Source organism: Tympanuchus pallidicinctus, unplaced genomic scaffold (assembly GCF_026119805.1).
Source record: "Tympanuchus pallidicinctus isolate F22 unplaced genomic scaffold, pur_lepc_1.0 scaffold14, whole genome shotgun sequence".
Taxonomy (NCBI): Eukaryota; Metazoa; Chordata; class Aves; order Galliformes; family Phasianidae; genus Tympanuchus; species Tympanuchus pallidicinctus.
In genome coordinates, this window is record NW_026294659.1 from 10683554 (window position 1) to 10697190 (window position 13637).

A 13637-nucleotide genomic window follows, 5' to 3' on the forward strand; every position below is an offset into this window, starting at 1 on the left:
AAGAGCCTGCTTCACCTCATTTGCATGTTTCTCCATATAGTTGATAGTGTACTCATCAGCATCCACCAAAAGAAAGTTGTGGCCATGGAAACAAACTCTGGCTCCAATAAACAGATCCTGAGCCTTGAAGTATTCAGATGGTTCACTCTTAAAGAGCTCCTGCCCAGGCTTTTTAATGCGACTTCTTTCCAAGAACTTCCCACCAAGTATCCCTACAGAAATAAAATTGTAAATAATTAATTGTGACTTTGATTTGGAGGAAAAAAATAAACATGATAACAAAAACCAAAAACACAAAAAGGAACTAAAAAGCCTCTCCAAGTCAGACAGTTTGTATTTAAATATTAGTTTTCATCCCCAGGTTTCTTGTCTCAAATTATGCTCTCCCTCCTCCCTCTCATTTCTAAAGGAAAGATCTCTGCTGGTGTCCACAGCAACAGTTACACTGTTCATATTCTGTGATATGTCCCATCTGAATGCCTGCCAAACACCTTCACTTTTTTCTTTTTCCTAAATTGTGAGAGAAATTTGCCTCTTCAGATGGTTCCCATAACCCTGTTGCCAGCCTTGGGACTGACCGTGAGAAATGTAAGATGCAAAATGCAAGATGCAGGCAATTATCCTTGAATTGTTAAAGTGGAAAAGAAAAAAAAGCAGAAAAAAGAAAAATCCGCAACTTGGGATAAAGCAGTCCTACTGAGATCACAAAGTTTGTTCCACTGCAATTCTAACTTGTTTTTAAGGCATTTTTGAGTATGAAAAAAAAGCAGAAATGAAGTGACAATCTTTCACATACTGTTCTGCCAATGCAACTTAACTCCTTTCTGAACTGGATATGTCACATTATTTCTTTTCACATTATAATGATTTTACTCTTGCCACTGAGCGCTGCCCATATTGCCCAAGGGTATGTAAGGTATTAAAAAGAATATTTGTCTTTCTATTAACACTCTCTAGTGCACTACAAGATTACATCACATTTACCAGTCTTTCTAGAAAACAGTCTGTCACATTTACTTTCATCAGGATTTGTGCCCTACAACAATCCTGGAGTGGCTCAGGTTTGCTTCCTGTTTATATCTCAGCTTCTAAGCCAAAAGCTAAAAAGCATACTTCAGTAACATTTAATGATGCTTTATATATTAGGTAGTGATGCAAGTTCAACAAAAGGCTGATGAACAGTGCAATAAAATGCCATTTATAGTCAAAATCATAAATGAATGTGAAATCCAAACTACTTACTAAACCAGAGTTCAGATCAGATGTCTTACTTAATTGCTTTACTGATACCATTAAAGCAAAAGATAAAAAATGCACTAAGGTAATGGTCAGGTCTAGTTTAAATTAAAAACAAACAAAAAATTAAAATTACTAATGCAACTCTAATCTTAACATGCTCCTTTTCATTTAGCTATTAAAACAAATATGAAATGTTATCTTATATAATCCTGGCAACCATTGACAATATTCAAACAAAACTGATCACTGTAAGAATGAAATTTTACTCTTGCCTTCGTATTTCTACCTAATCGTGCATCTAGATTGGACACTTACCTCAATACCTCTGTTTGATAACTTGTTTTTAAATGTTGTGTGTTAGTACATTTCAAATGGTGTGAAAAACAACAACTAAAAACACTTAATTAGGCTAGAAATTTTACACTGAAACTTGATGAGAAAATGTGATGGAAATCTACAAGAATCAGGTTCAGAGCACAAAACAAACACCACAACCAAAGATCCTCTTCCATTAAGATCAGATCAGGCTTTGTTCGTGTTTGCACAGCTGCTAGCTTGGTCTAGAGCAAAAAAGGGGTTGTGATCTCCTGCACAGGGAGCCAAAGTTTTTATGTTTTGACCCCCATCTCAAAAAACTGCTTCAAGATGTCCAGCCCTGTGTATTTCAAGTACAGTTTCACAGTTTTACTAAATAGCATAAAGTACTTCTCTGCAACCTTCAGATCACTGAACTTAGAGGAGTAACTTCAATACTTCGGTCTTAGGATTGAGGTTTGAAACACATTTGTTTGCCAATTTATACTAATCCATGCAAACAAAACAGGAAAATATGCCCTTTGAACCTATGCACAGGGGATATGGTCAAGCTGTTATTCTGGGAACCATTTACCATTTTAACTCCTCTCTAAGATGTGCTCAGCCCTACTCTACTCACACCCCATTCACTTCAACAACACTTTTCCTCCTCACACAAGAATGTTCATCTCACTCCTTATTTGCATGCCTTACACTTTTTCCTTGCATCTCATAACTGACCTCTGCAAAGCCTTCTCATTCTTAACCTCAAGGAAACCCAGTCTCTTTTCCTTCAGATATGACTAAAATGAGGGAGGGACAGAGGGAGAGACAGAGGGAGAGAAGAAAAAGGTAGAAAGAATAAAGGAAGAAAGTGGGAACAAAGAAAATTCTGCAGTCTCAGCCTTCTTTCCAATTTCTGCTGTCGCCTTAATCTTCTTATCTTGTTCTCACCAAACTCTCCAGTGGTCAGACCTTGGCCACATCCTCCCACTTCATTTTTCTACTGTCTCTTTAAAAAAGCTATTTGATTGACACTGATACTTGTCTTCTTTGGGTACCTTAAAGCATTTGTTTCTGTCAGTATGAAAACTTGTTCATTTATTGTTTCACACTCCATTTGACTACCAATATTTAATGGCTGTAAACCTACCATACCTGAAGGAATGTGAAGTTAAGCATCCTCCAGAAGGGGCCCTGAGCTCTCTGAGGCCACATCTAGTTGGAATAGTTCAAAGGAGAACCAGGCAATTCAGATGATTGGGATCAAAGATTCAATCTGTTTCCCAGACTTCTTTAATGATGCAGCTATAAACTTATCATCCTTTGTGTCTCCAGACATAAGCAAGCCAATCAAACGTGTCATTCTCCAGTACAGAACTGAGCTGCTCAAGCTTCACAGCAGTATTACATAACAAATCCACATATATATGTATACTCAACTGTACAAAAAAAGTTGCATACATTACAAGCCACTGGATGGCAGAAAACTAGTAAAGTAATACTGACAGGACACTGCTGTCATAAAGATCTTTATGCTGCACTTATGCAGGGATACCTGAGAAAGATCATTGAAGACAAGGCAGGTGCTCTCTATATTTTCAAAATATTCCTGAGGAAAAAAAAATGCTTGCATTCAAGTGGAGGATGGAGTCTCTATATTTACGCGTTCATAATACAGTTTGGTGTAGGCAAAGATGCCATCAGAAGTTCTTCGCAATGAGAAGGCTCACATCTTCCCTAAGTCATGTGGAATGCCCTACTCAGATGAAAGGCACTCTAAATAACTTAGCACCACTGCCACAAAAAGAATTCTCTAGGAATAAAGAATGATTTAGATATTCACATCTTCATTTTTCATGAATGTGATGTTCATCACAATTCTGTTATGAATTAATATAAGAAATAATTTTCTCTGAAGGCTTACAAGTAAGGTTGCAAGAATGAGCAGACCTCCCTGAGAAAGCCTTTACTGTAGACGGGTAGCTTTACCACTCACAGTACCCAGTAGGTCAGTACTAAGTGAGACGGTCATTACTGCAGAGCATACCTGGGATGCTGTATTAAGGCTCTTTGTGTCAAAAAGGCTGTACAGGACAATTCAAACAGTATCAAAAGAGCTAGGGTTCTACAAGAGCCTCACAAGATAACTAAGAAAAACTTCTGTAACTACTTTACTCTCTTCTTTGAGACAACATGATCTTCCGACTTTTTTTCTCCCAATGGTTTTCATTAGAGGCTGACAGCAGGTTTCTTAAAGTAAGTCCTTTAACGGCACATCTTGAGAGGTGCCAGGGTACTCCAGGATGTTAACAAACACAATGCCACTGCTACAGATGTTCTGTAGTCTTCCCTCAAAAACACTACTCTCTCCAGCAGGAGTCCACATAGCCAAACCTCCTCTGCCCTTTTGAGTTACAGAATGACTTCCTGCAGTCCTTCCCAGTACTGTGCCACATGCACGTATACACATGCACACATGTGCTAATAGCACAGGAAAACCTTCACTCTTTGGATGTTCAACATGACATGATTAATAATAATGTATTACTAATAATGTAAAGTTGTCACAGGTTCCTCTGCCTTCATTAGCTGTTTTGATATAAAGGATATTATGTAGATATAACAACACCATAACTCCTTGCAAAATGAAGAATTTACTCTTTCATTCTCAGTGTCTTAATTTTCCTGCCCCTTTTTGCCAGCAATTACAGTTCAATTCCTGTATGTTATCTACAAGAAAAGCACATGCTTAAAGGCCAAATTTTAAAATTAAAATGTAATAAAAGTTCAAATGCATTAAACTTCCCCAATTCCCAGAAGATATTGTGAAGTGCTGCCATAGAATGAACAGCACTATTCTGAATGATGAGAATTATAAATTATTATGACATACAGCTAGGTAACATAACGCAATAGATCTGCTGATGTAATTCCCATTGCACTTAAAATGCCCCATCCCCACTTCTGCTAGTGCTGAGTCTGGCCACAACGTCTACTGTAAACTGAAATCAAATGAGCAGAGTGACTGGGACTGATTGCAAAGCATTGCTACATCTTACCTGTGTTCCGCTGTGTATGTTCAAAAACAGAAATAGTATCATCACTCAGGAAGTAACAAATAACGAATTTCCGATCCTTGTCAATAGGATTTTCAGTAGCAAGTTTCGCAAGAAAGCGCAGTGTGTTACTTTCAAGACCACGTCTAAAAAAGTTAAAGAAGATGTAAAAAACAGAGTGAGAGAAAAGTCTTATTCACTTAGAGATGCGTTCTCCAATGTTTCGTAAAATCCATTAATTGTGTTTTTCCTGGATCAAGAAGGGAAAGGCCATGAAGTTCCCTACTTCTTCCAAAAAATTATTTTCAGCTTAAATTAATTCAACCAACCAGACTCAGTCAGATAGAAAAGAATTATTTTCAGGGAAAATCACTTCTCTGCCAAAGCTATGAAATGAATTTGTATTCAAATTCAGTTGCAAATGAATTGCTTGCTTTCTTTCCAGATGCAAATGAAACTTTCTTTCCGGAGCATTTATAGACAGAAAATGTATTTAATGTATTTTCAAATCAAATTCTGAATGGTAAGACACACTAATATCATTTCCATGAAATCAGGCCTACCAAATAATCTTTCTAGTTTGATATTTGTTAAGTCATTGTTTTACATGATTTACAGTACCATTAAATGCACTACCAAGTTTTTCCTAATAGTTTTCTTCTTCTGTGTAGGTTTTACAGGTAGTTACTGGTTCTCTAGCATGCCACCTTGCTTTTCACTAAGGTCTCACCAACCATTGTCTGACAAGGTATTTCATAATGGTAAGTAAAGGATTTATGCTTTAATATTGCAGTAGCAAGCTGTGTGAAAATCAGCAGGCAAAAAAGAAAATGTTCAAAAGTCAAACATAAAAATAAATCAGTGTTGGACTGCTGAAGCATTCAGAATTCCTGACTAGTTCCTGGTCTATGACTTCCATCACACTGACACTGAACACAGCAGAAGGGAATGAGGGAGAAGTATGGGAGGGGCAGAAATTTTGCTGAGTTCAGAGAAAACTGAGTTCCATGTCAATAAACCATTCCCCTAAAAGTTGGATAAACTGCATATTTTGCCAAAAAATTACATTCCCATTTAACGTCCACTGCCTTCACAGGAGAAATAATAACAAAAAAAGGTTGTAATTATTTTTCACCAAAATACCTGTCTTTTTCCATGAATTTCTTGAAATCTTTTTGGGGAGGCTTGGGAAGCAAACTCATGCAGGAGCACAGGGAATCCTCTTCAGAACCAAATCCAGTATACGGTGGAATAGGTTTTTCTGCTTTTGGAGGTGATGGAGCTTTATATGGAACTGGGGTGAAATCCTCTATAATAAAGACAGCAATGTTTATTTGTTTTTGTTTTTGTTTTTTTTCTGATGAAGCCACTCTACTAAGGATTTAAAATTTCATTATGAATACTAATTTGCCTATTTCTGTAACAGAGCAGTAATCAAAGTGAAATAAGATCCCTCCTATAGTAGAAGAGTAAAAAAAAGACACCATTGAAGCTAATAGTGAAATTATCGTTTCATCAAGGATGGCAGAATTTTGCCTGTGATCCCAAAACTTAACAAAAATCACTAAGATACACAAGCAAAAGAAATGACAAATATAGTTTTCAAGTGGAATAGAAAAATAAATGTAAAATTGTAAGTTAAAATTTCAGTTTTATCCTGTGAGACCACATCAATAATTAATACTTGCATACCCATGTTTATCCCAAGGAGAAAATAAATAAAGAAGGAATCAAATTTTCACATTTTTATATATCATACCTGTGAAGAATTTTAAAAGTTTATGCCCATTTTGGTACACTGAAACCAACAGCTTTAGTCTGTATCTCAACTTCATCCAGAGTTTTGGGAGATTTTTCTCCTTTTCCCCACTCTCAGCGCTGTGTCCAGCTGGGACATGAAACATATCAGGATGGAGCCCTTGCAACCTGCCTTGGGCCCCACTGACCTCAGGAGGGAAAGTTTTTCCCAGTATTCACTCTGACCACTCTGGTTTCCATTTATCCCCACTGTCTTCCTGCCACATACTTGTATATCAGGCTGCTTGGTCTCAGCAGTGGGTAGGTGCAATTGTCTGTCTGTGCCCAGCAGCCACCTGTTCCCTTGGCTGAGCAATCCTGATCCCCTGGCTTATTCTCCATGCTGACCTTGGCCAAACCTTCTATTTCCCATACTGGCCAACCCAAATGAGAACATAGCACCTCAATGCAGCCCAAAGCATGCTGAGCAGAGGGAGGACAGTCATTCCCATTGATGTTCAGGTAGCTGTTTTCATGCCACCCAGTCTGTCATTGGCCACCACAGCTGTGGCCTCGTGCCCAGCTTGCTGCCCAAAGCAACTCAAAGGGCCCTTCCTCTCTCAGCATGAGCGAAATGGGAAAGCTGAAGAGCTTGCTGCAGCCCAGCCAGCTCAGCACAGCCCAAGTGGAGTTGTGCCACCTCCACACCTTGGATGGCCACAGACATGTCCCTGGGAATCTAGAGCTGGCCAGGCTATCAAGTGTAGGACAAACACATGAGGCAGACTAGGCAGGAAGATGGATCACAACCCACAGCCAATTTACAGGAAGTGGAGAGTTATTAAGTGACCAGTGTGTAAGACTTCACCAAACAAAATAAAGTTTGTCTCTCCAAAACTTAACTTCTCTACCCAGAACTGAAGAGAGATGAATCATCCAGACTTGTAGCTTAGTTTTCAGCACAAGTAGAGGGCAACAATAAAACTGGTGTCACCTGGAACATTTTCTGAAGTGGTTTGTTATTAAAATGTTTTAAACAGCAGTATATCAGAAGATCAAAGCAACTTACCCTCTTAAAGTCTAACATGCCTAACAACAGCACAGAGTTGAAAAATACAGAGAGAATTCAGATGCCAAAGTTCTTCTTTACCTTGAAAATACAACACTATTTCTTCTGGCCTTTATCTCTTACAAGAATATGGTCTAACTGAAAGCACCAGTACCTTTCTCTTCTCTCAAAAAGAGAGTTGCAAAACCACTCCAACAATTTTTTTTTCCCCATAAAAACTGTGTGTGCCCTTTCCATAGTTCAGAAATAGAAGTATTACTTCGGATAGAATTGCTTCTCAAGACATTTTCAATGTGCCATGTTATATAGTATAATATATGCAGCTCCCATTGCAACAAACACTATGTAGGTAAATTGACATATATTGACACAAAAAGAAAACCCCCATACCCAGAGGTATTGATTCTGTATTCTGAGCTGGTGCATGTTGAGTTACTACGTGTCTACCCCTTTAGTTGCCAACAGAGAAAGAACTGTCGCTTTCCTAATAAAGGTTTTTCTTCTGCTTTGGGAACGGGTACAAAAACCCGAATCCTCAATTAAGATCGTTCCTGCACTCCAACAGTGCCACCTAGTGCGTGTGAGGCAGATGGGACAGAGAGAGCCTCGCAATGTCATTCCTTCTCTGATCGTATGGCATTAAGGCAGCAGCCGCTGATGAAACTACTTCTGCAAGACACTACGGCAATTTTAATAAGTTACGATGCAAACAAAAGGCAAATGGCTTTCAGCCGTGTGTTGAAGTGGAGCTGATCCTTTATCACGTCTCATCACACAGTTGCTGCAGGTGGTACAACTTGCTCTCCTGCACAGTCTGTTAGCTAGGTTCTTCCAACTAAGGGTCATAGTATTACTTAGAAATCTGAACAGTATTTTTTGTTATGCACTGTGCTCAGCTTCGTTACTATTTTCCTCATCAAAGGAAAGATGTTTTTAATAATGCATTTTAGCAGAAAAAAGCCTTCCGCACTGCACAGCTTTACCTAACATCCCTCCTGCCAAAACAATTTGGAAAGCCAGGACATACAGTTGAACTTGTAAGCTCAAAATACAAACTAATGCATTTACATGCAGGTCACATTGTATGTGCATTAACACTGCATAAGGTATCCATCAAGAAATGGTAAAGCATTTTCATTTGCATGTATTTTAGCACATATTGGTGAAAATTAGATTTATAAACTGAAAGGAAAATACATTTAAGAGGAATTAGCATTAGTTGCAGAGAGTATATTAAATACCTCAGGCTCTGGTCTGGTGGTTGGCAACCTTGCACATAGCAGAGGGATTGAAACTAGGTGATCACTGTGATCCTTTTCAACTCAGGCCATTCTATGATTTCACAACTCAAGCTTGGGGTTTAAGTCCAAAGACAGATTTGGTGCTTTGTTTCTCAGCTGCTCCCCAACATAAAATGCCTTTCCTTCATCCAGATTCACTAAAGAAAACAACGCAAACAACCAACTTTCTGCCACCTATGTTTGCATGATTTTAAAGGATTATGCATTCAGATTCTCTCCTATGAACAAGGAAATTCATAAAGAGTTTTGCATAGAGAATCACCAATTTGCAAACTAGCTAAAAACTTGTCTTCAACTTTTGAGCAGCCAAGTAAGTGTGCTGAACTAACAGCTATGCCTAGGTTCCAAATTGTTTTCATCTTTGCTCTACTATGCACCATTAGGGCAGCAACAGACAGACAATTTGCACTCACACATAGAACACACCCCTTTCAAAGTTACCACTGTTTCTAAAGAAAAATATTTATGCTCATTCTAGAAAAGGAATCAATGTTTTTCTCTTCTACTCAATGTGAATTTACAGTAGGTAGTGAATAAGCTGAAAGTCGTGGGCTACAAATTTCTAGATCCAGAAAAAGTAGTAGAAGTATTTTCTTCATGGACAGTCTTGCCTCTTTGTAGTACATCAGTTGATACCCAGCAGGAGATGGGCTGCCGCTGTGGTGTTTATTTCACCTGCCACATCAAACATTCACAATGTACTAGGAAAGTTTTCTCATTACATCAAAACATAAGAGAGATTGGAACAAGCACTGGGAACAGCAAGAACTAAAAACAAATCCAGCCACTTCTTCAGCATACAAACAATTAGATGACAGAGCCTTCTGAGTCAGAGAAAATAAATTCCTCAAAAATGATTTGTTGCCAAAGGCAGCATTAAGCTTGCTTGAATGAGAATTTGCCCACTTTCAGTTTCAAAAGATACAGTGAGACCATGATATACATTCTAAGTATACCTTCAGCACTCAGCTGATGAACCGTAGGAAAACTCTCACACATTAGAGAGAAAAAGATATTTCAAAGAAAAGCCAAGTGATTTAAATTCTGGATTAGAGCAATAAGAATGTTGAATACCAGTAATCAGCAGGCAGGCAAGAAATTCTACCTTTGGAGAAACAGGGCATGCACCTTTGACTATAACAGCCCAGAATAAGAGAGAGAAATCCCAATAGCTTAGGACAATAGAAGAGTTGGAGTTAACCTGGAAAGGAGAATGTTGCTAACATAATGTTCTTTCTATATGAGCTCTACCTTACATATAGCTGAGATTTGGCTTTTATGAGAGTGTTTCACAAGTTAGGTAAAAGGCACAACAAGAAAGCAATACCATCATCTTCCTAACTTTTATGTGCAGCAATTAAAGCAAATCCAGTCTTCCCAACATCAGCTTTGCAGCTAAAACTCAGCACAGTTTTGATTCCAATAAAATCTGCTTTCAGAAAGTCCTACTTCATGATCACTCCAGCTACCTGAGGAAAAAAAAAAAAAGGCATCTGCAAATGCATGTAGTCCTCTCTGTGCATATTTTGATCCTGCTGCTCAGCCTCAACCACGTTTAATGGAGAGGTTAAAGTGAGAGAGATTTTGATCTCCAATGAGTTCAGTAAAAATTGGCAGCAGGCTTTAATGCCCCCACCGAGGGAGAAGCAAGAAGTCAGCTGTTATCCAACAGCAGCTGCCTGGCCAAAAGCACGCATGTACTGGCCAGCCAACCACACTGCACACTGCTCTGCCCAGGCAGCAGGTCAGAGAGGGAGCCTGAGAAATGAGGGGGTGGGAGGGCGAGGAGAGCCGGGATGTGAGAGGGATCACGAGGTGCTGCAAAAGGCGTAGCAGGCTTGGGAGGTGCTGAAACATTGAATAAAAATCAGGAGGAAACCAGATTTTACTGGTTTTGTTCCTTCAGGAACAATCTGTTATTTAAGAAAGGACAATTTATACTGAAATCCACCCTTTATACTCAACTCTGTGCTGAGATACCGTATTTAATTAGAAGAACAAGTATCATCTTCCTACCACTGCACATCAGTATCTTTCACATTTCAGCCCCCTAAATGTTGCAGTAATACATGGTGCAGAACATTTTTGTCCTTCTCTGCAGCTTCACTAGCAAACAGTGACAGATAATATCACACTAAGGTTTTTTTCTTGAATTCACAGCATTGTTACATGGCAGTGATGTTATCAGCTTCCTACTGAAGAGCATTAGCTATTTACCCATGGAAAAGCTCTCCTTCACTTTTCACGAATGGTATGAAGAGCAAAACAGACAGAAGCAACATTGGAAATACACCAGATATCATAATCACACGCTTCTAAGCAAATCTAAACTACCCTTAATTCACCTGAAGGGCAAATTCCATTGGAAAACAACTGATGCTGGAACTGCACATTCAAAAATAAATGTCAGTCTCTTTCATGGCGTTAGCAGAAGAGTATAAATACAAGGGGAGTAATGTAAAAACACAATAACAAACAGCTGGATTGATGCCGTGAGGTGCTGAGAACTGTGCCTTGAAGAAAGAACTCATTTCTCCACTTGTTTACTATCATTCAGCTAAATGGTCTCCCTGGGTTCAAACTATAATTAAACACATTTCAGTGGTTAAATGGATTGGGGCAGAATGCTGGGCATTTTGTGAGACAACGTCCTTTGAGATTACCTTGTATGTTCACAAAAACAAAATCGATAACACATGAAGAATAAAAGATGAGACCTCTCTCCCTCAAAACATAACTGTTTCTAAGCCAAAAAACTACCCTGACTCTAATCTTAGCCCTTTATAGCTAAAAATAAAATAAAATAAAAAAAAAAAAAAAAAACATACATACACTTTTTCTAACCTTATAATCACAGAATCACCAAGGTTGGAAAATACCTCTAAGAACGTCCAATCCAACCATCCACCTAATATTTCCCACTAAACTGTGTTCCTCTGTACAACATCTTAACATTTCTTGAACACCTCCAAGGTTCCAAGACCCCAGACAGCCTGTTCCAGTGTCTGACTGCTCTCTTGGAGAAGTATTTCCTAACATCCAAACTGAATCTCCCTTGACGCAACTTGAGGCCATTCCCTCCTATCCTATCTCAACTTACAAGGGAGAAGAGGCTGACCCCCGTCTAACCACAACCACCCTTCAGGTACCTGTAGAGAGCAATAAGGTCGCCTCTGACCAGGACAGGTCCCAGTACCAATCCCCAGGGAACACCGCTTGTGATTGGTGGCCAGCTGGATTTAACTCCATTCACCACCCCTCTCTGGCCTCAGTCACCCAACCAGCTCTTTACCCAGCAAAGAGTGTATATATCCAAGCCACAGGCTGACAACTAATTCAGGAGAATACTGTGGTTGAAATTCAGGAGAACACTGTGGTTGACAGTGTCAAAGACTTGCTGAAGTCAAGGTAGACTATGTCAACAGTCTTTCCCTCATCAACCAGGTAGGTCACTTGATCATAGAAGGAGATCAGGTTGGTCAAGCAGGACCTGCTTTTCATGAAACATCTGGTGGTTGGGCCTGATCCCTTGGTCGTCCTGCACATGCAGTGGGATATCCCTCAAGATGATCTGCTCCTGGCATTGGGATTGGGCTGACAGGCCTGTAGTTCCCTGGATCCTCCTTATGATCCTTTTCATAGAAGGGAGCCACATTGGCAAGCCTCCAATCCTCTGGGATCTGTCCAGTTGAGCAGGAACACTGATAGATGGTGGAAAGCAGCTTGGCTATCACCTTTGCCAGTTGCCCCAGTACTCATGGGTGGATCCTATTCTGCAGCATGGATTTGTGGCAGTCCAGGTGGAGCAATAGGTCTCTAACTGTTTCCACCTGAATTGTGGAGGTTTCTTCTGCTCTCCATCCAAGACTTCCAGGTCAGGAGGTAGAGTACCTTGAGGATAACTGGTCTGACTTTTAAAGACGGACATAAAGAAGGCATTGGGAAACTCAGCCTTTCCCTTTCTCCTCAGTGGTCACGCTCTGCACTGCATCCAGTAAAGGATGGAGATTCTCCTTAGCCCTCCTCTTACTGTTACTATATTTGTAAAAAAGTTTTTGTTCTCTTTTACCCCAATGGCCAAGTTGAATTCAAGCTGGGCTTTTGCCTTTCCAACTTTCTCCCTGCACATCATAACTTCTTCGTACTCTCCTTGAATTGCTCATCCTTTCTTCCACAGGAGGAAGACTCCCTTTTTCCCCTGGAGCCTCAGGAAAAGCTCCCTGTTCATCCATATCGGTCTTCTTCCCCACTGACTTATCTAGAGGCACAGGGGAACAGCCTGCTCCTGTGCCTTTCAGACTTCATGAGAGGCAGTCAGCCTTCCTGGACCCCTTTACCCCTTAGGACTGAATCCCAAGGGACTCTCCCTACCAGCATGCTGAATAGTTCCAAAGTCTGCCCTCCAGAAGTCCAAGGTAGCAGGTTTGCTTGTTCCCATGCTAACATCATCAAGGATTGAAAACAAAGGTAAAGCAAAAAAGTTATTGTCAGTTTACACAAACCAGTTTCAGAGAAGCCATTAAACAATATTTCTAACTATGCATTTACGACAAGATACCTTAAGAGGCAGGTAAATTTCTTCCGAAGGATGTTGGAGAAAGGCTAAACAAGCATCAGGCATTGACAGTCCCATGTATACACACTCAGAACAAAGGGAATGGACCACATTACCTACAGTCTCAATTTTCTGTAATTTTTCACCTCTTCAACGTCTAACTTTATTTAACTTCTAGAGTAAAAAACATCCAGAAACATAACCAGTAATTACTGAGCCAGCATTATAGGAGACTTTGCCCTTACATAACACTTGGTAGCACTGCTTGGTTGCCTCAGAATGGACAGCTACATTTTATTTATCTCTCATCTGCAAATAAGAAACCCTCATTCACTGTTCCAAGATATCCTGCTCAGACAGAGAGGACACTGCTGCCAAACAGA

At 39.7% G+C, this 13637-nt stretch overlaps 1 protein-coding gene across 1 annotated transcript in view; it reads right to left on the reverse strand.

Moving 5' to 3' along the window:
• Positions 1-13637, reverse strand: part of EFHC2 (EF-hand domain containing 2) — a 60172-nt gene that overhangs the window by 20705 nt on the left and 25830 nt on the right. Inside the window, exons 8-10 of the mRNA XM_052674202.1 lie at positions 5736-5901; positions 4596-4738; positions 16-212 (exon numbers count right to left, since the gene is read on the reverse strand). Of these exons, the coding sequence (XP_052530162.1) occupies positions 16-212; positions 4596-4738; positions 5736-5901 (506 nt within the window). The remainder of the gene's footprint in view (positions 1-15; positions 213-4595; positions 4739-5735; positions 5902-13637) is intronic.